The sequence below is a fragment of the Amphiprion ocellaris genome, chromosome 4 (assembly GCF_022539595.1).
Source record: "Amphiprion ocellaris isolate individual 3 ecotype Okinawa chromosome 4, ASM2253959v1, whole genome shotgun sequence".
Taxonomy (NCBI): Eukaryota; Metazoa; Chordata; class Actinopteri; family Pomacentridae; genus Amphiprion; species Amphiprion ocellaris.
In genome coordinates, this window is record NC_072769.1 from 9,782,353 (window position 1) to 9,809,866 (window position 27,514).

Genomic DNA, 27,514 nt, shown 5'->3' on the forward strand with positions numbered 1-27,514 from the left:
TAGGCTTTATCCATGCGAGTCTGTGGATACATAGGATCTTCCTGTAGTGGTGCAGACACCTAATTTGCGTCAAAATCCGACAAATGGGCTGTTTTACGGTGTTCTTATATAAACAAGGTTTTAATGTCAACATATTCAAATGAGTGCATGAACACAGACACGTATGGTGCTGTTAACATCTTTGCTCCTGTAGTAGAAGGAATGTAAGCACATAAATCCCCAAGATCTTACTCCTAATGAAAACACATTATAGTATATTATCCTGAAGGGAGGTGATTGTTGTTAGAGTTCTTATACTGATGTTTATATTTTTGATTGATCTAACCTTTTAGAATGTTTCGTATATTCACAGTTGCCTCAGACAGCCCACAGCAAAGTCTTCTGTTTTTAACCTTTGGGATGCAGTGGGGGTTTTTTTGTTTGTTTTGTTTTTGCACAAGATGTGTTTTCCTAAATTCATAACACAATAATTAATGTCAAATTTATGTTGCGAACATAGTGTTGGGCAGACTGTCTTTGACAAGGTTGAATCGTCATCTCATCCCCAACTACAAAAGACAGTTTTCTTTATTCCCCAGTCACTTTAATTCTTTTACACATACATTATTTATGTGTTATTAAAAGAGAAACAAACTTGATATTTCAACCTCATTTGCAGACATTGCAATCTTAAAAAAAACTAATCCATCAGAATAATTGGAGCAGTAGTGGACTGCAGTTGTACCAGACAGCTCCCCAGCATGAACCTGCCCAAAAATTACAGAGGTGAGCTATGGTGAGCCTATTTAAAATTGAGAAAATGTGTGTGTCAGCATGCTGAGCAGTAAAATTATATCAGTGATTGTATAATAGTTGGGTTACAAAAAAAAATGCAAACAAGGCTTTTTATTGTCTATAAGACTGACTCAAAAGAGTAAGTGTACTGATTGTTTTCTGTTTCTGTTTTTGCAAAAAAAAAAAAACATAAAGACCTTACCCAGCAATGGAATACACCACTAAATCAGACAGTTGCTCAGACTGAAAAGTTTCTTCATTATCATGCACATAGGTCGATCCACCATCCTATTGCTGTAAATTCTCACTTCTGCACCAAATATACATACATTTCTGCCGAAAGTATGTTCATGCCCGTTTTAGTAAAGTTTGCTGAAAACTACAATGCCCAGCACTTTTTTATTTATTTCTTTTTTATTTAACTAAAAATCTTTTTTGTGTCTGTATGTGTATATGGGGCACAACTCCAGCTCTAACCTAGCGACTTGGTCAGTGGCATTCTGGAGAAATGTATGTTCTCCCAAACTCAAAACGTGCTAACTTCACATTGAAAAACCCTGGGCCGTCTTGCTGGGAGGTGACAGTAAGCAACCATGCGTGCAAGACATGCAAGGGTCAGGTACTTACAGAATTGATTTAAACACATAGCAATATGGATTAGAAGTGTCCAATCCTGCATATGCTTTTTGTTAATATGCTGTAAGTGAATCCTCTCCTTATTCCACAGCTAAACCTAAAAGCTGTCTTTGTATGTTATATTTTTGGCATACAGATTCATCTATCTCAACCCATTGTCATTTAAAACAAATGGAAAGTAGACCTTTGTTGTGTAAAATCTTGCTATTTTAGCCACATAAATGTATTTTAAAGTCTATATAGGCTTATCCACTAGTGGATACATTGATTTATGTGGGTAACTAAGGGGTAAGTAAGAGCAAGTTATAGAGTGTGACTTTTAAGTTAGCTCTTTCATTCATCACCCATGTTTGCTCAGCAAGCAGCAGTTGCTTCTACAACTAGACTACCTCAATGTACATCTTTCTAATGAACACACGCCCACACAGACAAATTCTCCCTAAACAGTTTCATTCGCAAACACACATTTACTTGCAGGTTTTCAGTATACATATGCTTAGCTAGATGCACTGAAACACCCACACTCTAAGCTCTGCACACTAATGAATGAAACTTCTGCATTCTAATCCATCAGATTAATTGGAAGTGCTCGGCCATGGATTGAGGAATGTTTCATCCCCCAAGCACGGCTCTTGCTCATAGCCACTATCTGCAATTTCTTTTTATGCTGCCAAGGTAGCATGCAGAGAGCAGCATGTTGAAAACTAGTATGAAGGAATGTTTGTTAGGTCCTAGTAATTAAAGAAAAAAATGAATATTTATGCATTTGCCGCTCACTAACGCGCAGCCTGTCAAGCTTTTCAGGAGTTTTCTTGGTCATTTATTTTTTGCCCTCTATCTTGTTTCCTTTAACCTGCCTCATCTACTCTTAGTATACTTGATTTACCAGTCATTTCAAACAGTCTCATAAAAAGACACGTGCTTGTCTCATTCATTTAAGAGCTTGCATACGGGCTACTTATTTAGCCTTTTATAACATGACACAGCTGGGCAGCCATTTTCTCAGAGTCCCTTTCTCTCTTTGCCCTGTATTTATATTATTTTCTCCTTTACAATTATATAGTTATAAAGAATCTGGTCTTTGAATTTGGATCAAGTGCAGTGAGGACATTGAACATCTCAGCTCAGCTGCAGCCCACTTACGTGTTCATTTTAGAATATTAACACTTGTTTTCTACTAAACCTCTACAATAGGGGTATTGGTGTGTTCTGCCAAAAATTATAGGTAGAATACCACAAGGCTGCTAGTATATATGCCATTGTATATATTAGGCCCTCATTGATATTGTAGATCTACTTTATTTCAGTCTATTTATAAACCTTGCCACATTCAGTTCAGAATCTATTCAGCTATAATCTTTGGGTTGCATGTTACCAATGTTGCACTATGCATGTTATAAATGACTGTTGTTTTTGCTGCTGCTGACTCATACATTGTGTTGTTTCTAAATTTTGTCCACTTTCATAGAGCTACATAGTGATATGATTAATTACAGAACAGTTGTATTGGAGTGTGTTGGGCATGGTCAGTGTCCTTTTACAAATTTGGTAACTCTGCTGGAAACCTAATACCATTAAGAATTTTGTGTCAAGAAACTGAAGCATTTGTTTATCGGTGTTGTACCAGCAAATACCCTTATTTTTTAAATATTTTACTTAAATTGGAATTAAACTATCATTTTATTATATTAGCACTATTCTCATTTTATCATGTAAATGGTCCTGTTTATGATTTGAAGAGAAATTCCTTGACACTACAGAGTTGCTCTTGCCATTTCTCATGTAGTGATTAGGAATGCAAGCAACAAGCTCTCATTGATTTCTAAATAAAGCACAGCCAAAACAAACCTTTTCCATTGTGCTCAAAAAGGAGCTTTGGTGTGTTCATCAATAATGAAAGCATCTTGATAACAATTTTAAAAACCCCAGCTAATGCAGAATAAGAGTTTTTTGTTGAAAACAAAAGGATTGGTTTCAGCCTTGAGCCTTTGTCGTCTTTTAGTCTGCTTTCAAGTGCAAAAATTCTTCATTTCTCTCCACTGAAGCAAGAAAAGCTGTCCACCCTTAACTCCACCTCCTTTGTCAACTTCTATTCATCTTTCCATGCTTATCCTTGTATGATACTGAAAGAAATGAACACTATGCCAGTCAAGTAGAAAGGCAGACGCTAGATGTGCCGTAAACCAAGATGCTAATAATCTGCAAGCATTCAACAATGTGAAGCACATTGAAAGACTTCTTCCTACCACTCTTCTTTTGTTTGTCTAACTTCCACAAGACTTTCACTTTGTCCGGCTCTCTGCCTCTCCTCATCGCTTACAGACAGATGTCAGTCATGTTTGGCCTCTGACATCTTACCAGAGGAACTTGCTTGTGCAGAGTTTGAGTCTTAAGCATTCTAGTATTTGGAAGATTGTCTTTAGAGAATATCAACAGAGTATGCTCTCTAGTTGCATCATGAGTCCCTCCAAAAAAAAAAAAAAAACATCAAGTGGTTGAGAATCTTCAAGGAATGTATTATCAAGGAATGTATTTATTCTGTGTCAATGATTCTCATCATGCTTTTCTTACCTTGCTGTCTTGTAGTTCTCCTAAAGATAGTTGTTCTAGGAGAAGGGAGTTTTGTTTTACTAACTGTACTACTGTACTAACATTCATGGCTGTGCCAGCTATAGACAGGCAATATGCTAAATGACTTTGGTTGAGAACAAAATTAAATGCAGCCTCACCAGGAACCCCGATAAGACTGACTAGTCGCTGCCGTCTCTCTACTCATTCCTTCGAACCTCGCCTCATGTCAACAACTGTAGAATGAGCTTGACATAGTTTTTTGTTCATTTAGCCAAACAAATACACACTGATAACAACTAATACCTCAGGATGAGTTATCATTCCTGGCATCATGCAGAGACATTTTTTTGTATTCTTACCCTAAATCTTTTTTGCCTCTTTCTGTCAGCTATGAATGTTCAAAGTCCGATTTACCGAACACTTGAGTGCACAGAGTTGATGAATTGCTAGTTACAGCTGATGAATACCATCTGTTCATGAGAAGGTACACTATGATGAGATCTGCTGATTTGTTTAATGTCATTATTTAATTAGTGTTTTCTTTTATCAGTGTAGAGAAAGCCAGACTGTATATACACGTCATGACAGCCCTTGACCACTCATGAATTTGACTTGTACATGGTACTGATAAGTAAATCTGTTCATTTTAGTGATTTTTTCTTTAAATCAGGCCCATTGCACATCACAGAATAACAAAAAGAAAAAAAGGTTGCACCTTCAGCAGGAGCCTCTTCCTTCTTCTTTCACCGCTGGCATTTCCCTGGTGTCTGCTCTCAGACCAGCTTTTGGGAATTGGCTACCAACCAAAAATGACAATCGACAGAGTGTGACTGCAACAATACCAAGTTGATGTTGAGTAAATGTGACTGCACAAATAAAATTCTGAGATTCTTTATTTTACTGACTTTGTGTACTATTTTTGCATTTGGAAAGATTTGTAAGTAGCATTCATCTAGTTTTTACAGAAGGCCGTGCAGAATTGGGAAGTTTACCGATGACAGTCTACATTGGAGGTTAAGCTGTGAAAGTGTTAATACCGTCTTCCGTGTGTGTTAGTATTCTGTCGGTTGACCTTCCTGCCCACTGAGTGAAAAATTGGAAGCTTACCTCCATGAGATAATTCTTCATGACTTACAACACACATGCACAAACATTCATTCAGACCTAAGCTGGTCTGAAGACGTGTTTAAATGTCATGGTCGTGTCAGACATGCAGACAAAAGCATCTTCCAGCATCCATATTGCCGCGTAGACCTTGGAGAGACATTTACTGCGCATTCTGTTCTGATTCTTCTGTGTTCATTATGATGAAGTGAATGATAAGTCAGAAAATCGATGTCATTTCATCTTTAACTGAGTCCAGATTTTCTTATGTCATAGGAACAGTTATTGTACTCACAAGATAAAGAGCTTTGTGGTATCATTTAGGTTCATAAACCATATAAAGCTTCTTTCTTCGCATGGTAGCCAATGGAGGTAAAAGTTAAAGAGGTCAAAAAAGTTTGTTTTGTTTCATTTTTATCTTTTCCTTATATTTCCTTTCTCTGTAACTTTATGAACAATACAGACCTTGGTCACAAAAGGGTAAGATCTTCATAGCCCAGTTCTTCATTCATTTTCCCAACTTTTCCCCTTCTTCATCATTTTCAAGTTAACCCTCTGTCTGTACTACGAAGCCGCCAAAAGGTCACAGTGGAGAATATTTTTTTTGTTGACTGCTTTTGCATTACCTCACAGTGAGATTTGGGGTATCTTGAAATAACCTCTGGTTTATCTGTAGGTGTCCATCGAGTCCAGTTATAATGTCAGTGTCAGCCGAGTTGAACATGCTGCAGATACTACAGAAAGAAGAAATGGCCTTTTACGTGATGCATTTTGTGGTGCAGGACTGCGACAGCAAACAGCTGCAACTGTTCTGTGGGTGAATGGGTGAAGCTGTGTTCATTTTGTTCTGACTGCAGCTGCTCCTGTGAATACGACCAACACACTACAGGAGTTTTTGCAGCACAGTGACGTCACTACAGCGCTCGGCCAGCACAGCCCTGACCGCACATGCACAACCGTTGCGTGAAGTCAGTGCATCTTTTTAAAATAAATGTGTCACAGCTGTAGTTGTGACAGCCAAAGTACAGTCATGGCTGCAGCTGAAATCACAGTTACAGCTGCATCATCCCAAGGCTCATGTCATAATCGGAGCCAGTCTGTCTTGACAGCAGTGGTGAGAGACCCGGTGAACCATTTTCTTTCAAAAAATCTAAATGTACAGACTTCTGCCCGAGCAACTCCAGCTGAGGGTGAACTGACTGTGACTTTAGTCCCTACCAGTGACGGTCTATTACATAATCTGATACAGCATCATAATACAGTTCAGCCTTTCTCTATGAAATGCTGAGAAAATACAAAAAGTATTGCATAACACAAAAATAGTCCCACTCTGACCCTTTGCTTCTCCGTTTTAGTAATTTCACAGAGTATATAACTGACTGAGTTGTCAGTTGAAAAGAACAATGCCAAACTAATGTGCCTGTTTCTTTCTCTCTTCTTTCTCTTCCCCACAGAGTTATATTCATGGCAGCAGCCAGGCTCAGTTTGTGGCTGAGTCTCACATCATCCTCCTTCTGAGTATCCTTCCATCAACTTGTTTGTGTTTTTATGTGGTGCAAAATACTAATCATCCAGAGCAATTTAGCTCACTATGAAGTGTCCAACCTGCTCATCTTGGCAACAAATTCCTTTAATTCACCGTTTGCCTGACACACAGCACATTGAAGTCCACCTTTATTATGTCTAGAACAGCATCCAGTTTTGCTTTTATTCTACATTATTTCCCCAGCACGAAGGCGTTGTCATCCGTGTGCATTCTGGATAAGAAGGCTGCCTGCTGGACTGAACAAATAGACAATACAAACAGAAGAGATTGTCCTCTTTTAACTTCTCCTCCTTGCCTGATTTGTGCCAAATTCAACCCCTCATGATGGGTTCTGCCTATGTGTGTGTTTGTTTGTGGACTTCTTTGGCAGGCTAGATTTTTCTGTTTGTATTTGTCTACTTCTGTGTCTGCTTGTATACCCCATGTGTACTTGCACTGGTGCCTTTGTATGTGTGTGGGTAATGATACTGTTCATTCCTAGCTGCTGTATTCATCCCCATAGGAAATAGGGGGTCCAAGGTCGCACCTGCTGTAGAGCAATATTTGTTTGTCCATGCTCACACTGTTTAGTTTTTTTTATTGCCCATCTGATTACATCTAAATGAAACACACACACCTGCTGAAATGTTCTACCCCTGTTGTCTTTGCAGGTGGTGTAAACACATTTTATGCGCATCATCCAGGCAGTTTCTGCATAGATGCAACCTTGTTTAATTCCTAATGCGTGGACATGCACATCACAGGTATTACATGCACTTGCAAAAACTAAAATAGAATTTAACAGAAACACACACATGCAGAGCTTTTATTGAACTATGGTGTGTTTGAGGTAGTCTGCTTCACATGTTCCTAATGAAAATAAAAACTAGATAAAACAATTGAAACATGTACATAGAATAATAAAGACCAGTTAAAAATTGAATGTAAGCGATGTCTATAAACCACACTCAAACAAAAGCCAGACTGAAAGGTTTAAGATTTGAGATTTAAACACTTAAAACTGCTCTCATGTCCTCAAACAGACTGTTCTAGCAGCTTGGAGCAGAAAAGCTAAAAAACTGCCTCACTGAAGGTTTCAGCCCAGAACTTAGGAACAACAATACAGCACGTGTGGGGCCGTAATGGTTCATACATTGTGAGCATTTGAGACTTCCATTGTATCCTAAGACTATGAAGGTCTGTAAAAACAAGAAAAAAGAATTTCCAATTAGTACAATGATGGGCTGCCAATGTAAGAACTTGAAAGAAAGTGTAATGTTTTCAACTTTTTTGTTCTTGGTTGGCACTCTGGTGGCAAAGGTCTGAATCTGCCGTGGGTGATTCATAACACTTTTGGGTTGAACAGATAGCAGAGAATTTCAGTAGTCAAGTCCTGCATGATAGAAAAGTGTGCATCAGTTTCTCTGTGTCACTCTGAGAAAGAAATGGTTGCAGTTTGGTAACATTTTTTCAGATAGTAAAAGGCAGATTTCAAAATTCCAAACATTTATATCTAAAATGCATTAAAACATTGAACCTGATGGTCCTTTATAATTGTAAAGCATAATAATTTAAAGTTGTGTGTCATCAGCATAACTATAGAAAGCGATGCTGTGTCACCTGATGATGTCTCAGTGGGGTAACATGTATAGATTAAAAAGAAGTGATGCTAAAAGCAGTATACAGGGAACCCCAGTGGCTATTTTGGAGGTTTATAAGCAGTTATTGTCATTTGCAAGTTAGTTGCAAATAGTTAACTGATTGAACACTAGTTTTTGTAAAATTTTATTTTGAAAAAAATGGAAGATTGAAGAGAGTCTGTAGTTGGGTGGTTATCAAGACTACCTTTTTTTAACAAAAGGCTTCACAAGTGCCGATTTACAAACTGCAGAATACTCCTTGTTGCATCGAGGGATTAAAATTTATAGTTGCTCACAGAATTAAAAACTTCTTTTTTTTAAAGAGGTAAGGTTTCGGTCAAGGGTGCAAGTGGAGGACTTCAGTATTATTATCACTTCTGTGAGCATTTTGGCATGAGCCAGTCTAACACTGTCCAGTAGTGCCTCACAGTATGTGCTGGGTGTTTCAGCTCTGAGGGCATTGTGGGGTTGATAGATACTAGACCTGATGTTGGCTGTCTTCTCTTTGAAGTAGTGCACAAATCACGTTTAGAGGCACTGAGATGGTTGCTATAATCTGTAATGGGGCTAATGAAATGACCAGAAGTGATTAAAGGCACTCTGAGTTTGCTTATGTACATTTTTAAGTTAGAAAATTAAAAATTCTCCTTGGCCCAAACTGCTTTATTATTAACACTTTTTACTAATATATATTTAGGTTTTTCATTTTTTTAATTGATAGAATGTTTTAATCGACATGTAAAATTTGTGCTATTTGCATTCTGCTATACAACAGTTTCTCTTTATGTTAGTGTTTCATGACTTTGTAATTTTTTACCTTTTTTAAGCTGTACAACAGCATTAAGGGTTGAAATCAGTGTATTGTTACAGTTTTTCTCTATTGATAAGACACAGTTCCTGAAAATTAGCACACATTTCCCAACACACTGCACACTATTTTCTTTATTTGAACACAATTCACAAAGCACTGCACACTTGTGTCAAAAGCTCACTTTATTATCAAAATGTGAGCTTTGTTTTCAAAATTAAGACACACCAAGCAAAAGTAGGACACTGCACTGCGAAATACAAAACACTCTTCTTTCACTGTGTTTTCACAAGAAGTATTAAAAAAAGATACAGTCCTCAAAAATGACAACTTAAACACAAATGCATCCTATCAATGACTCAGAGGGGGCCATTGCAGTGCCTGACTGTACATTTCAAAATAAAAATAATGCTAGACAAAAAATACAGCACTGTATTGTACAGAGTAGAAATAATCTGATTTCTGCCTAAGAAAATTTGAGGTAACCTCGGGGGTATAACTTTACTTTTATACTATTCTTTTCTAAAGAAATTGGTGTGTGCAATGCAAAAAAGAAAAATCAATCAATACATGCACAGTTGTGGCCATAAATGGCAAATCAGCAAAGTAAGAACATTCATGTTCAGCCCATTTGAAATGACAAAGTCCCAAGTGTGACCTAGATTGAGAGTTGGTTTAATTAACATGCTGTTTACATTCCATATACTCTAATAACAAAGTCCTTGACTTTGTTATATGTCTTCATTACCAATATGTATATGAAAATTACCAATTCATACTAAACCTTCATATCCAGTGCGAATACAAGGCAGAAATTCAGAGAACTCAAACATTGAAATAGTAGGCAGAGGTTTGCCCTGCTATAGATTGTTGCTGACAGGTGAACGTTACAGCATTATACTATAAAAATGCTCCAAGGTCAATGTGTCTATCCTTTAAATTTCAGTGAGTATAGCAGCTGTTCTCCCACCTACGCTAATAGGTGAAATTGTAATCATAACGAGTATCACACTGCAGCAACCACCCAAATTGCCACCCTCCATGGTTCACTTCCATTGCTGTATGTGAATATATTTCTTGTGTTAGTGTCACACCAGCGTATCATGTGTTTTACCATATCATCAAGAGGATGTTCCATATCCTCCCATGTGGCAGGCTTTGTTTGTGCACCCCATCAGGTTTTGTTCAGTTATGTGAATTTGTATGCAGAGCATGCTGAAGAGAGGAATCGGTAATTAGACACTAAGCTATGTGAGGCAGTGATTTCAGAACAGCTCAGGTGTTGAATATTCTGTAAGATATAGATGTTTGCATTATTGTATGCTTGTTCACAATTAAATATTTAGTATCTCAACAAGTCTTACCTAAAAACGGTAATCAAATAAGCACATGGAATAAGTATGAGCAGATAATCAGAACAACAAAATCTTGGCTGATTGTTAGTATCATTTTCATCTTTGTGGCAATTACTTTTTAATCTCGTCAACAAGATACTGCATTAGCTCATTCAGGATTAAGTTGTTTTATCTTTCTGAAACTGTTTTCTATTGTCGTGTATCATGGTTTGTGCATAATTTTCTACCGAAGCCCAGCCTTTGACCATTCAGTAACAAATACTATGTGTCTTTTCTGAACAGATTTTAACTTTTGGTTATTTGATTCTTTGTAAGAATCGTTAATACAGTTCTGTTTTTGCTTTTTGGAAATTGCTTATGCATATTTCTTTTTCCCAGGCAGGGTTTTCATGGCCACATAGCTTCAGGCATAAAGAAAATACAGTCAGGACTTGTATACCAGGGAGACATTAGGCAAACATAATGGAGGGTGAACAGCCACATAACATATGTTCCAACTATTGACTATTCATAACACATTTACTTAACGAAATTAACTCCAAAAAGCTAAAAATATAAAATTTCCTTTAATGTTAACGATTACATATCAATATTCAAACCATATCACATTGTTGTATGCAAAGCAAAGTAATAAAATAAAAACTTTTTTTTATTTACTCGAGGTTTTCTGTGTATAATGGACCAAGAAATAGCAGTTCCTTCTGATGTCCCTGGAATATTAATCGGTGCTGGCAACAGGGGAAAAAAATTAAATAAATAACTAAATTTCAGTTTTTTTAGCTTACTGAAAATGTGAGAATGTGTGTGTTTATTTTGCATTTAAAAGCAAGGATGTGCCAGCTTTGCATGGCATGTGTTTGTGTGGTTATGATGCGTATGCTACTGTTAGTTTGTGATGTTTGCAAAGTGGACCTGGAATCACATCACTGTGTAAGCTTTTGAAAAAAAGAATGATTGAATGTGACATCTGAAGATTTTTTTACTGAGGGTCCAAAACCTCTGCAGATTTGATTCAGTAGTTTAAATAAAAATGTTGGAAGTTTTCAGTTACAATGTAAAGCCACATGATCTCTTGCCCTTGAACAAAAAATAGCCTATTTTCTGTCACATTCAAAACAACCTTTCTCCTTTTAGAAATCTCAGGGAAGAGTAAACTCCCTTTTTATCTTTTAGTTTTTCCCTAGAATATATAACACTACAAGAGCATGAAAAAACAGAGACCACCACCGAGGCCAATAGTCCACTCTTCTAAACAGTTCAGATCTGCATGGAAATGTTGGTTTCTTCTTGTGCACATGCACCAACTCTTCATTGAAGTCAACCTGGTAGTTTTTCCCTAAGCATGAGGACAGACAAACACAGTCACAAAAAAATGACACTGAAAGTATAACCTCCTTGGGGAATGGAACATTGCAATACACCATCACCTACGGTCCACAGAATTACCATTTTTATTAACTTCTGACACAATCTCAAGAAAATCTGAAGGCTATGCATTTTTATCAAACTTATTTTATGGTAATTGTACTAGATTGCTTTATATTTACATGCATTCTTGTGATTTATCCACATCCTTTACCGTTGCTAATCTTTTTGAGTGTTGCTATGCACATGTATGTGTTCATGCTTATATGTAAGTGCAAAATCGTGTCTAGTTTTTCCTGGGTCAGTGTGTACTCATCTCTTGTATGCAAGTGTGCAGTTTCCTTGACAACCTTGTCCCAGATGCTGCAATTACCATGGGGATGGTGCTGCTCAATGAAGCTGCCACCTCTAAGGGAGATGTTGGCAAAAGGAGAAGTAAGTGGTGATTTTATTATTTTTTTTTTTTTGCAGCTTCTTTTCTTTATGTTGACCTTTATTTATTTATTTTTTATTTCTGTAGCCCCATTACCTCATTTTGTAGCATTCTAATTGAAGTATTTGTCAGAAATGTGAGCAAGATGTGTGTTTGAGTGCAATAGTGTAGTTGTTGGAAACACGATGTAAGTTGCAGGTGAGTGATTTATTCTTGCCACACCTTGCATGCATTCAAATCTGTTTTAAGGTAGCATTTGTACTAAAGAATTTATAATTCTTGTCGCAGAAACAACATATCCTCTCAACCATTAATTCTTACAGATGCACAGAATAATAAGATGTGTTGTAATTGTAACAAAGGAAAAAACAAAGCAGCGGTAAAAAATTAAACATTGTAATGAGGTAAACAATGTAGACCGATATCGTTTGGCTGGAAATATGTCAACTAATTAAAATGTCTTGTGGTCAAAGGCATGCCACAGATTCAGGCATTAACAATAAATTATTTTGACTGTCAGACTGAAAGAGTGCGTGATGATTCTCCTTTTCTTAAAATTGGACTTACACTCATCAACTGTGTAAGCTCTTATTTGTTTGTGAGGGGTCCTTCTTCCCCTCTATCACTGGAAAACAGCATTTCATTGCTTGGCTTCCCAGACACTCCGGGCTACACTGTTTAGGACAAATGCCTTTTGTAAACATCTGTTATGCTTAATTGCGGCTATGTTTTGTCGGAGTACATGTGCTATTACTTGTCTATGCTCTAGTTTACAACATGGCATTGCAACAGTAGGCACTTTGGGGTATGGTTCAGTTTAAGAACACTTAGTCGCACTTTAAAATATGCAGTTTCTGTGTGGGTATGCAAACTTATTGAGAAATTACACTTTTTTTCAGTTGTGATCTCTTGAATGTGCACAAGCAAGAAAGCAAAACTACCCTAATAAAAATGCACATTGTGTTTTTTGAAGTGAAATGGAAAATAAACCTTGGGAAGTTGTTCCACACATACACATGCACACAGTTCAAAAATGAACAATTATCTCTATACTGTCATTAGTGTGACATATATTTGCATAACTGTCAATTAGCTGAAGCAGCTATGAAAGTGGGAAGTGCTTATTTTACTCTCAAGATAATCACTGAAATGACCCCTCACCTGCCCCATAACTGCCACTGAATGCACAACCACAGTACTTAGATATGCCTGAGGAAAACTTGATTAACTTCAGCATGCTACCTCTTTTCTTTATTTCCTCTATGATACACCTTTACCTAACTGTACTTGAGCTGTTGCTAATAAACTTTAAAAGGTAGAATTATGTGGCTTCTTCAGAATGAACCTGATTGAACCAAAATTGTACTTATCCATAAACACTACATGCACAGAAACTGCAAATGGAATCCAGCTGGGTCTGTGTACTTTCTGTCCAATAAACAGCAAAAAATGCGAAGGCAAAGAATAATGATGATTACTCAATTTGCAGTCACAAGCTGCTTGAAATTAACATCTGATTTACTACAGCAGCAAATAATTATGCAGCCACCAACTACACAATTTGCAAGGGAAAGAGAATGTCATGGCACAGTTCAGTTATGACCAGCAAGCTCAGAAAATCTGAACTCAAGGACTTTTAAAATGAATGCTGTGGGGGAATATTATATTGAAATCTTATGTTAAAATTTAATTATTCAGGAAAATTAATTTAACTATAATAAATAAATTGAAATCACGTAAAATCGTGTTCAGAAGAAATCAAAAGTATAAATCATTACAACCAGCAATGGACCATAACCATGGAGAGCATGAGCAATACCAGAGCAGGTGGAAGAAATAATAAATATGATGGATATCGCTCTCGATTCCCAAAGTCCTTATTGCTGAATGTATATTATTAAAACTCCCGTCACACAGGTAAAGTTCCAATGGCGCAGCTACAGCTCTGTTGGCATATTTATATTCATTCATGTGTGTCCTCTCATCATTGTTTTAGCTCCTTTTCTTTAAAAGAAGTATACATAAATTTAGTCCCTGCACATTTTCTTTGTCCAAAATGATGTAAAAACTATTATACACAAATTTAGTAGAATCAACTAAACTTTTATTGTTAACACAAGTAAATTCAATCTTTTTTTATTATTATTATTGTTCTATTTTCAGACCGCTTCAGAAATATGAGTTGTTCTAAATTTACGTCTAAAATTTCACTCAACAAAAAGACCTTTTTTGTAGTTTGAAGATTGAATCCATTCATGATGAAACTTGCTGTCTTAAATACATGCTATATTAAGTTGTAATTGTGTCCTTACATAATAATGAAAACATTATACTACTACTATGGTTGTAATTTAACAAGTAACTGAGAGCAGCCTAATTGGTTGCTGTTTTACTAACTTTGGAACAAGTGCTATCAACATCTCCAGCTGTGAATTCTCCATATCTTCTCGTCAAATGGGGAACTGACTCATTCAACATGCAGTTTGTAAAAGAACAGCAAACTTTGTACGATTCATCTATATGAATATGCAGTTAATCCAATTTATTATTTAAATTCTAAATTAAACATACTCACTCTTTTGTTTCATTGTAATCCAGCAGAGGTTGATCACATTTCTTGTGCCTACTAATGAAGCTCTACAAATTTACTGCTGTGGAGAGGAGGAGAATTGTCCACACAAAACAGACCCTCTTGAAAACCTAGCACAAAGCATAATCAACTGCACAAACGGTAAAATCTAAATGTTAGCCTTGTTTGATAACAATCAAACCTCTGGGACAGTATGTCTGTAAGTTCAGATTGAAACTAAGACCACCCAAACATGGACGGTCTTTATAAGCCAATAAAATATGATGAAAACAGTGTGTTTATATATTTTGGAAATATTCATTCAAATTGTTTCCCATACCCAGTTTAACCATTTGTCTACCAAAACATCTTCAAAGAGTGAGCATGGTGGCATTAAAAAAAGTTCCTCAAGAGCTTCTCACTGAGGAGTTACTATAAATGGGGTAAATTGAGTTAATAGGCTGGGTAGCCAAGTATCAGTATAAAGTTAGGACCTAAGATGTGAGTCCAAAAAAAATAACAAACAGAAAGAAACTAGAATTATGTAATGTGTGTATATATATATATATATATACATACATACATGCATACATACATGCATACATGCTTGCCAGATTTTGAAGAATTACTATCATAACCCAAAACCCACTAAACAAAGTCAAGTAATAATGAACATAATGGATAATGAACTGTGTCACTAGTGACAAAAATGTATAGAATATTATTCCAAATTTCAAAAAACTGACCATTGCCTGAAGGCAGCTGGTTATAGCAGTAGTCATCTGCAATTTGCAGATAAAGCCAGTTTAAAGCAAGATTATAACTAGCATGTCCTTGGAGTTGTCAGTCTGAAAATATACTGTACAGTCGCACAGGCCTGTTCCCACAGGAAATTGGAGGTTGGGCCTGCTGATGTTCGCTGGGGAGCTGGTGAACAGAGTGGAGAACTTTGTGGTGGTCAACAAACAAAGTCCAAGATCCATTCAGGGTTTTACACAGGGAGAGGTTTCTTTATTTTACTGAGCACCTTGGCAAAGAGGAAATCTTTTCACCATGGGAATGAGTGTGCTAGTTCTGGACGCTTTCACATTCAAATCCCTGATGAGAAGCCGTCAGAGAGTCCCTTTTTCCTGTTACCATTTCTAGCAACTGGATTCTAATTATGGATGTCTGATGTCCCTGCAAATATATTGAGACCAAGAACCATTGATGTACTTTAAACCTATACTGATACGTGTATTTATAAATGACTGGAGTGTGTTGTCCTTCCGGTATAATCAGATTTCTTTAACTTCACATTTATAGCACTCTATTCCATTGTGCTTGGGAGATGGGAGAGAGCATTTGGACATAAATTGTTCCCTAGAAGAGGCAGTGGTGGCTCTTGCCTTCCAAATAGTGTATGGTAATGGTGTGTCTTGTCAATGTGCCTTGTGATGAATGCACAAATATACTGTATCTTATGTTTCAGTTTTACAAAAGAAAAGCTTTCATGCTGAGGATTTGTTTCTCCTTGAATTTATGATACCTCAGGGAAACATTTTACACAGGACTGGTCCAAAATTGTTTCCTTTTCTCAAAACATCTTTTTGTCAAAAATACATGTTGGAGAAATGGGGTTATCTTTTAATCTGGGTTGTCAAAAATGACAGATATTTGGTGAATTGTGCATATTGAATTGCTGGCTGATCAGCGCAAGCCTCCAAACAGTCCTTAATGTTATATCAGAGTTTCAGCTCAGTCTCTAGATTATCACAGAAGGGTGATGGATATTAGATGACCTGTACTGGTAATTACCTCAAACACAGTTACAGCCACAAGTGGAATTTAATTAGACTCTGTGGGATGAAAAAGCAACTCAAAAAGAGTTTCGCTTGCTTTCATTAGGCCACACACTTTACAGCATCTCTCTGAAAAATCTTAAGGCAAGATTATCACCCGTGAGTTCTCCTTGAGATGTTGAAGCTTGGCAATTAAAATGATAATGACTGTCTAACTACAAGACCTGTTTCTCAGAATCAGACCAAACGAGCTCACGCACACCTACATACGTGCAAAATCACATATGCAGATGTGCACACATAATTATCACCTGTTTAATGCTGACATATCATGCATAGCGCCAAAGACTCTCCATGTTTCGTAATTTGAAGCGGGTCTCTCTCATCCTATTTCTGCTTGTTTTTATCCTGTCTTTCTTCATCTTACTCTTTCCTGTCTTCAACTAATTATATGCAGAAACTTTTACTTTTTAGTATATCGGCTACTACTTCTGTTCAGCCTTCTTTGTAAAATTACTTCTTGCTAATTTCAACAAATTAAAGGTAACATCATGCAGACTGCATTGTACCACAGCACGGACATGTTGATACTTACACACACCTACAATATAACACATGCACAATGTCAACCCATTCTAGCCCAGAAAACATAAACCATTTTATATACTGCACGACACATACGCATATGTACACACATATTAAATAAGTGCAATATAAAGAAGCATAGAGAATGGTCGTCTGTCAGTAATAGAGAGAGGATTAGGCTGGATGGTAGTGTAATCACTGGATGTGGGCGTTAAATCCCTGGCATATAGCCTCCATACTGCTGAGTGCAACTACAGGAAGTTATCTGCTGCTGCCATGGGCATCTGAAATCACAGCAGCACACACTTTATTTCAAAATGAAGTTACTAATTATGTAAATGAGTTAGAAACTCACTACATATATAATATCAGTGTACGGGGATTTGTGCAAAAGTGGTCAGTGGAAGAAAATAAAGTAGAGACAACTTCAAATCACGGTCACAACCCCAAAATTTCCACATTGCTGGTGATGTGCTACAAGGTACCAAATGTCAAGACAGTGAACACTGATTGTTCAACTTTGGAAAGGATTGAAAAGGAAAGCTAAAAAATATGCTTAGCCACATTTGACGGTACGTTGGTTCATTTGTTCAAATTTGTCTAAATATAAGGCACTCGTCTCTACTTTTCAGCACTGTAAAGCTTGGTGTCTTTGTGAGGTCACAAGGAGACATTTGGCATTTTGTTGCAACAAATGTAAACAAAAATCTCCACAAAGCCCTTTAAAGGTATATATACAGTTTGTCATTTTGCCATTGTGTAGCTGTAAGTAGTTCTATAGCATTTGAGCAGAGTCATACGTTATATTGCCAAAAGTATTCGCTCACCTGCCTTGACTCGCATATGAACGTAAGTGACATCCCATTCCTAATCCATAGGGTTCAATATGACGTTGGTCCACCCTTTGCAGCTATAACAGCTTCAACTCTTCTGGGAAGGCTGTCCACAAGGTTTAGGAGTGTGTTTATGGGAATTTTTGACCATTCTTCCAGAAGCACATTTGTGAGGTCACACACTGATGTTGGACCAGAAGGTCTGGCTCTCAGTCTCCACTCTAATTCATCCCAAAGGTGTTCTATCGGGTTGAGGTCAGGACTCTGTGCAGGCCAGTCAAGTTCATCCACACCAGACTCTGTCATCCATGTCTTTATGGACCTTGCTTTGTGCACTGGTGCACAGTCATGTTGGAAGAGGAAGGGGCCAGCTCCAAACTGTTCCCACAAAGTTGGGAGCATGGAATTGTCCAAAATGTCTTGGTATGCTGAAGCATTCAGAGTTCCTTTCACTGGAACTAAGGGGCCAAGCCCAGCTCCTGAAAAACAACCCCACACCATAATCCCCCCTCCACCAAACTTTACACTTGGCACAATGCAGTCCGACAAGTATCATTCTCCTGGCAACCGCCAAACCCAGACTCGTCCATCAGATTGCCAGATGGAGAAGCGTGATTGGTCACTCCAGAGAAGGCGTCTCCACTGCTCTAGAGTCCAGTGGTGGCTGCTTTACACCACTGCATCCCACACTTTGCATTGCACTTGGTGATGTATGGCTTGGATGCAGCTGCTCAGCCATGGAAACCCATTCCATGAAGCTCTCTGCTGAAGCACTGTTCTTGAGCTAATCTGAAGGCCACATGAAGTTTGAAGGTCTGTAGCGATTGACTCTGCAGAAAGTTGGTGACCTCTTGGCACTATGAGCCTCAGCATCCGTTGACCCCGCTCCATCAGTTTACATGACCTACCACTTGGTGGCTGAGTTGCTGTCGTTCCCACACACTTCCACTTTCTTATAATACAGCTGACAGTTGACTGTGGAATATTTAGGAGCAAGGAAATGTCACAACTGGATTTGTTGCACAGGTGGCATCCTATCACAGTTCCATGCTGGAATTCACTGAGCTCCTGAGAGCGACCCATTCTTTCACAAATGTTTGTAAAAGCAGTCTGCATGCCTAGGTGCTTGATTTTATACACCTGTAGCCATAGAAGTGATTGGAACACCTGATTCTGATTATTTGGATGGATGAGTGAATACTTTTGGCAATATAGTGTAGGTGAGCTGGAAGAACTCCAATTATTCGCACACACTAAAGGAAGGCATAAAGGGATCATTTTCATGTGGAAAAAAAAACTTCTAAATTTGTCATTTTTGTACACAGAAAGGAGGGTTTGGAAGTTTAGTGAATGACCAAAGAGGGACTTTAATGAAAAGCACAGTGTGTCCATCACACTGAACCAAGTCACAATGAAATGGTCATAAAATAATTCACAAAAAAAATGCAGTTTGCTACTGATGATGTGTTATTTCTTTTATTTTTAATGTAATATATTAGCTCAATGTCTGAACGTGATTTAGACATTGAACTAGTTCTAAGGGTCTGTCGTTCATTATGCTGAATCATTGTTAGCTAACAGGCCGTGCATTAATGTCATGAAGGGAAAATTAATTTTCACCGCATACACAGGTTCAGATATCATATTAAAAAACACGCATGCAAGGGGTTCTTCAGCCTGAGAGCACTAGTGAAGACACTTGTATTTTCTGTTCCTTTGGGATGACATACTTTTTTCATTACTAATGAAAATATCTAATCAGCAGCTTGAGCAAAAAATTGAATACAGAAAGAAATAGTACGGGAAATTCTGAATGTCTTATCTATATGTTATGCCCCCCTTTTGCTTGAATGACGGACGTTCTTGAGCTGCATAGACTTAATAAATTTATGCAGACTGTCATAGAACCCATAGATCCATGTTATCCAAGCACGATTTTACAATGTTTAGAGGAACTTCTTTTAATGACAGTGTCCCCATAAATGTTCATGGTCAGGTGAGGGAAGTCCATGACAATCAGAACTTCTTGATCTTCTGTGTTCTTGCAAAGGTTTGAGGTGTGTTTGGGCTCATTATCTTGCTACAAAATGAATCCTTCTCCTCAAGATGCAGCAGATTTAACGTGTCTCTGAGGAAATAAATGCCAGTTCTCCTGGGTCAGGGTGGTGTCGATTCAGTACAGGTGTCCAGCTCCAGAGTCGCAAAAGATCCCAAGACTAGAATATTCCTACCACTATGTTTCACTGTTGGTTCGATAGACTTGTGTCATTCTCTCATCTACTCGTCTCCTTGCATTTACTCCTCTATTACTGTCAGTAATCTCTAACTTGGATACATCAGTAAATAAAAATGTGGCCTCAGATTTTTTGACTCCACAACAATACGCAGTGCACCCATGTTCTCATTTGTACATACAGTACATTATGCATGCGTATCCTCCTAAAGATCTTTTAATGTGATTACATATGTCGATGTATGCAAATCATATGTATACAATACATAAAAAATCAAGAAGTTATTATATTCAAGGCTGTTCACATTTTTTCACTGTGGTAACTTTGTCAAGCTGAAAGAAAAAAAGGCATGCTTCTTTGTCTCGGTTTGTTGTGAAAACAATGACTTGTGGGCGATTTTACCCGCAGATTGAGTCACTTCATGTCATCTGCAGTCGACTGCTAATTAAGGAATAAACCGCAAAGAACCATTTAGCATCACAATCTGTTCATATTTGTCCTCCTAATGAGATAGGCTTAACTTAATATGTTTATTGGCTTTCGCCTGCTTTGGAAATGTAAATGTATTTTTACCATGCCAATATATTGTGATATGAATTGAGCCAAGTCTTACAGTCAAAAGAGGGATTACCACCTTTGTCACTGAGGGAAATCATTCAGCTTAAACAACTTGTCATTTTGCCAAGGTCATAAATCACTTAGCATATTAGCATGCTTAGTGCGTGTGCGCATGGGAGTGTCATTATCCACAGATGCATACTAAGATTTCTCAGTCATAATTGATGAGCTAAGGGAAATACCCCCCCCTCCCCCTCCCCCTCTATATTTAATGAAGATACATGGCTGTCTAATGCTCACACACTCAGTAGGCACATATGTAGATGTGGCAAACCAAGAAACACAGGGGGCATAAGGGCCGTCTGTGGAGACATGCTTTCAAATATGCATCATCCTCTATTAAACCACTCAGAGTAACACAGGTTTGTGTTACAGTACTTGTCAGGACATTGTCTGGAATTAGTTATCAGCATAGCCTTTATTTAACCCCAATTCTGGCCTCTCACCTCTCGAGGGCAATGCCTTTATAGTAAAGACTGACAAAGTGTTTTAAACTATCTAAATGCCCTTTGGTGTTTGCGACAGTGTTCAGAAGCCACACATATGCACGCTGCACATTGGGAGGGTGTGTTTGTGTATGTAAGAGCGTCTGTGGTAAATGGATTAGGACTTGAATGTCATATCAATTGCTGTTTCTCTCTTTTATGCACACATTTACACACACGAACACAGCTTTGTCACAGCACAAACACTGAGATACTTTTGCTGAATTGTGAGTGTCTGATATGCATGGAAAGTGAAAGAATGAAAGGGGAACAGTTGTGTAGTAGCTGACACTGAGGAATGACAGTGAGTGTAGTCTTACGCACGCATACATTACAGACCACACATCCATAGCCACACACGAACCACCGGAGCCCGGCGCATATACACAAATTGACACTAAGAATCCATCTTGCATTTTCCCAGCCAAATCTTCTGTTCTGATATCATCCCTCTCTCTCTCTCTTCACACACACAGAGTGAGAACAAGAAGATATCTCACTATTTAGTCTCCAGGAGAGGTACTCATCCTAATCCCTGATTAACAGTATCAGTCGGTGGTGACAGTTTAATTTAACACAGTGCTTCTCAAGGATTAGCCACTACATGAGGGTGTGCATACACGCACACACACACACACACACACACACACACACACACACACACACACACACACACACACACACACACACACACACACACACACAATTCCCATGCAGATTAAAGATCACACTTATGTATATTTTACTTTAGAATAGCCACTGAGGAAATAAGATGATAATAGCTTTAAACATATTTTTCTGCAACACAGCAAGGCTGATAATGAGAAAGAGGCAGCAGCACATACATTGAGGTATTGTGTAAATAAAGGTGAATATTAAAGGCGTTTTTCATGACAAGCACCAGGCAGTGTTTTAGGTGTCCGTTCTTTGAGCGTTTTAGCAAATGCTGCAATGCAGTATTGTTTTGTCATCATTCAGGTGTGTGTATGTAGGCCTTTGTATGTGCTTGCATATGTGTGTTTTTGTGTGTAGAGGAAGTGAAGTGGATGCTTTCAATGTCTAAACCTCGCAAGCACATTCAATTTGAACAGAGATGAAACACAGAGTTGCGTCAGTGGTTATGATGTGCATGGAATGATTGAAATGGATGCCTTTCGTCAGGAATCAAATATTCTTACAGGCCGTTGTCTACTAATTATTATGCGTATATCAGCGTGTCTGCAGGCCCATGAGAGTTGGAAAAATATGTAAACCCAAAAGCATCAAATGGAATTATACTAACTTGAGGTTTAGAGATAGTCTTACAGTGTTTCTGTGTACTGTTTTTTGTTGTTTTGTTGTCCTTCTAACCAGCAATGTTGCATAATAGCATTCTTTGTGTGTATCTGTGTGTCTCTTTGCAGTCATCTGCCTGGTTGGCCTTGGCCTGGTGGTGTTTTTCTTCAGTTTCCTCCTCTCCATCTTCAGGTCCAAGTACCACGGATACCCCTACAGGTAATTATAGCAACCATCTATTACCACTGTACAGATTCTGTCATCCCAGAATACTCGACAACTATTCAAATACAATATACAGGCGCACGGAGAATCTTAAAATCACTGAAGTTGACGTAAAATCACTGCAGAGTTATTGCAAACACAGTGCAAAAATCCAGGCCAAAACAGGACCCATCCATTCCCATTCCTCCTTTGATTTAATGACAGCTGCTCGATTGGAAACACTCCCTCCAAAATGTACAAGACACAGAGCCAAAGTCCTTTCTCCAGAGAATAGTCGTGCAGCTACTTGCAGCCTGTCTTTGTGGGCTCATAGTGTTTTGCAGTATATTCAGTGTACGCTCCCTTATTTTCCCAGTGCAGCCCTCGTCATTAGAAATCATGGAGGCCGTCATGGATCTATTCTAAAGGGTTTCATGCAGTAAATGTGCTTGGACACTGAAGCTCTTTAGCTCAGTGAGCCTGAACAGCAGCAATTTTGTCCCACTTTGAACTAAAGGTCACCACTACATAAAAAAAGATTTAATGTGTGACAGGAAACATCCCACAAGTCTGGAGAGTCTGGGTCCAGTTCATTGCCACTTGAACAGCAGTAGGATATTTTGTGTACAGCTCCCGAAAGCTCAGCTGCAGAAGCACATCTGTGGAGCTGAAAAAGACTCCGGATGTCGAGGGCACTTCACCAGTTCAGATAATTTATCATCATGGGGGCTTGAGCCCTGTTGTGGCCTGTAGATGAAATAGGACCAAATTGTAGTGTTCCAGTTCAGTGGAGGGGTTTAAAATCCAATAATTGTTTTTTAGAGTGTTAAAGGCATTGATGGAACGATTACTTGTGGTCTGCAACTGGTAACTTGCTGATTTGCTGAAGTTTTGTGTAATTTGTAATTTTAATTATTGTTTAGAAAACAGGCATCTTTTAGAAGACACCATCGTGAATTAATCACTCATTTATTGTTTTGTCCGTCATACATGTTAAATTTATTAATTTGTTGACAAGTTGAAGCTAACCTGTTGCACCCTGACTTACAGTGTATCTATTAAAGACTCTATTCCCTGTAATATTGATCAGATCACAGACTTCTGTCCAGGAAACCTGTAAAATAAGGATTACAGTATTTTCCATGTGGATCCTTTGTCAAAGTGAACTCTATTCCTCCTACTCATTAACCAATTCACCTATACAAAAGCGAGATAAGAGCAATATTTATGTGAAATATGATTTGCAGAGCAATAAAATTGTGGCTGGGTCTTGAGATTAATATACAGCCTAAGAAGGACTGCTTGAAGATGCATTTTTCAATTCCTAAAAAATAGGTCAGCATACTGATTTTTAATATATACTGTATACTTATTATTTTATAATAAACACAGAAACATTTGAACTGTTTAGCAATAATAATAAACTGTAAAATGAAGAATCATCTCTGAAGGGGTAAAATAACTGTGAAGCAAATGTGTATTTCATATGAATAGATGGTACACTTTACTGCTGCCTATGATGAGCTCCAAGAAGCGGCATTTTAAAATCGTCGTCGTTTATATTAAACTGTGACCTTCTATGTATTAAGAAAGTGCATGTTTTGAATTTAGAACGGCATATAGAAGTATTTAGGGGCAGGTCTGCTACTCCTCAGTTCCCTTCCTGTTTGGTAAACACAAACGCATCTCCAGCAAGCAGTTGAGCAATTTTGCCTGATTACATGCTTCGGGGAAACTGTGTGAACTTGCAATAAGTACTTTCTAAACAAATGATCACCAGCGGCCACAGGTTTTTCATGTTTTTTGGCCTCTGCAGAAATGTGTTGTTCTGCAACACCAACTATACACAAAATGAGCATTTATTTATATTAAGGTCCCCTAATAGTCGGCCAAATGCTAGCTGATGAGGGCTTTTGATTGGTTTGTTGGTCTCTGTGTTTGTTTTTTAAAGTTTAGGATCATTTTGAGAAGGTTAAAAACCCCAATAAGGGGACAACACATTCATCTATCATTTGTCAAGAATGATAAATAGATAAATATGCACTAAGTTTGAGGAAATACATTAACAAAATGTGTCTGCAGACAATATTGTCTCTCAAACCAGGGACTCAGACCCCTTTGTAATTCTTCTAAAGCATCTATATTTAAATAATTCAGTTAATATATTAAAAATGTAACAACTATTAATGACTAATAGCTTTAACAAATGACTTGTTCACCGAGAGTCTTCGATTGGCAGCAATCCTAATTCATGTTCTTTCCTTCTTTTCCTGCGCTCCTCTTTTGCTTATTTTCCTCCTATGTACTCACTTTGTATCCTCCTTTGCCTCGTAGCTTCCTTATTAAGTAAAAGACAGAAAAAGAGGACAGAGAAGGTCAGAGGATGGCGAGGAGGCAGTTGGTGAGGAGGAGTCGAGAACATACTTGAAGAGGCGGCAGTGTCACTACTGAGTCTAAAGTGCATGGTGGGGTTTCTTTTTGTGTGTTGTTATTTTTTTTATTATTATTAATTGCTATCATTGAATCTTTGAGCTGAAATTTAAGAAATGAATTGCTCCTTCACACACTGGAAAATAAAGGTGTTTGGCATGTCTCTATCTTTGTCATTTCTTTGTGATTCTTTCTTGTGGTTGAATATTCTGTGCAGGTAGATGCACTGAGCAGTAACTGTGGTAAGGCATTTTTGACTTCTTTTTAATACATGGATTGCAGCCTGTTTATTAAAACTGTTATAGGTAAAGTTGAAAAGTTAAGCTTAATCATGAGTTTGCAGCGAAGCTCAATAACTGTGCAAAACTAATGTCAATTTGATGATAAATGTTTGAGCTTGTAGCTGGTAAATTCCTGCACCATCTTTAGTGTCAACCTGCTCTTTACAGTGTTGGGCTAAATGCATAAATCCAACCATTTATAACTGAGATGGTAAAGCAAGCATCTAAGAGTTGAGCTGAGACAGGCCTTACTCAGCCCAAGTTTTCATTTACTGGTGCCACTGTATAGTCGCTATACATTTTCTTGGATCAGGATGACATGTTCTTTTCTTTCCTTTTTTACTGCAGTCTCACGGAACATTTATATTAGTAATATGTATATGTATCTGCACAATGTTGACTGGCAAAGTCTTTTAGTTGGGCATATAATATATATTTTCCTGACAGCTAAATTAATCCAAGGCAATTCAAACCTCTTGGAGGAGGTTAGTGGTCAGATTGTTATTATAGTTTAATAGCAAAAAACTAGAAGGGCATTCAGAGATCACAAGCCAATGCCCTGATACAAACCAAAATTAAAAAGGTTTATTCCTTTGCCCATGCTTCCCTTCTCCACCAAGTACCATGAAATTCAGCCTGGTCATTTTTGCGTTGTCTTGCTGTCAGCCAAACAAACTCACAGCACTGAATATAATAGAAATAACAGAAATAAGCATCAGAATTAATTAATATTCAACAGGACAAAAAGCTCAAGATGCAAGTGTTGAAGAAAATGCTTTTAACTTTGTTCCATCTGCATTTTTTGCTAATGAACAGTCACTCCTCCTTGCATCGACAGTGAACTCAAACCGCTGATGCACAACAGCAGCACACGACCTGAGTTCACAGGGGGCAGGATATGAGTGGTGTATCATTTCTTGGAGAATGTGAGAAGCATTCAGGTCATTTGGTGAATACATACAGTTCTTTCACTTGTGGACTGCCCACTAAAACACTGAGTGGGCTGAGCGTTGAAACCATTTATGTAACCTGCTGTGTGTGGGCCGGCAGAGGAATGGTACTGTACATAGAAAAATGTCATAAAAATATTCCCATTCTTGTCTATTTTTGTTTTGAATCATTGGAAGCGTGAACCATTGTCTGTATTTGTGCAAGCTGATCTTAGAAAAACACAAATATGCTGGAAACTCGGCTAAATCAAAGATTACTGGGAGCTGCTTACTCTTTACTGCAGCGAGATTGTATAAATAGAATCACTGCATTTAGCAAGAATGTTGCAAGCATAGCCGTGTTGTAAGAGTGGTGGCATACTTCTAGTAGCACCTGCCCTCTTTGTGTTCGTACGAAAATGATAACTTTCTTACTGAGAGTAAGCAGAATAATCACTGTAATATCCAACTTTAACTATGTCACATTCAACTTATTGATGGTCCCAGAATAAGGTTGTTTTGTTGCGGGGATGTGTGAGGGGTGTCTCAGGCTAAAAGTTCCAGTGCTGTATTATATTTGAATGCAGCAGCAGAATAATTCTGATTGTCAGCACTAAGCAGAATTCCCCATCTGTTTTCCCTCAACCACTGGCCTTTATGCGTGGAGGAAGAAGGCAGAACAAATGTCACCTATTTCCAAATGGATAGAAATCAGTAGATATTGGAGGACCGCTGTAGAACACATCACGTAAGTCAGTTGAAACTCAGAACAGCTTCCAGGGCTTTACAGCTTTTTATGATCTCCCATGAAGATTCAAACAGAGTTGCTAGGGATTTTGGAGCTGCCGTGCTGTGTGAAAACCACCATTAACACTTATCAGAGAGCAGAAAACAAAAAATCAATTGCATTTTATTTGGTTTCACAGCTGGAGTCAGAAGTAAGGTTTTCTTTTTCTATAGTGGACATTTGATTCTCATACCACTGATTCAAAATCATACTCAAATGCAATTGTCAAGAAATTTGGAAAAGAATGCCAAGCTGATTAAACATTGCAAACTCAAGTGGCAACATCTGGGGC

The 27,514-nt window shown here is 37.9% G+C and overlaps 1 protein-coding gene across 1 annotated transcript in view; it reads left to right on the forward strand.

Moving 5' to 3' along the window:
* tusc3 (tumor suppressor candidate 3) overlaps positions 1-25,390 on the forward strand; it is an 83,454-nt gene extending 58,064 nt beyond the window's left edge. The window contains exons 7-10 of the mRNA XM_023284283.3: positions 6,540-6,603; positions 12,139-12,213; positions 22,720-22,810; positions 25,130-25,390. Of these exons, the coding sequence (XP_023140051.1) occupies positions 6,540-6,603; positions 12,139-12,213; positions 22,720-22,810; positions 25,130-25,145 (246 nt within the window). The 3' untranslated portion in view covers positions 25,146-25,390. The remainder of the gene's footprint in view (positions 1-6,539; positions 6,604-12,138; positions 12,214-22,719; positions 22,811-25,129) is intronic.
* The last annotated feature ends 2,124 nt before the right edge of the window (positions 25,391-27,514 follow it).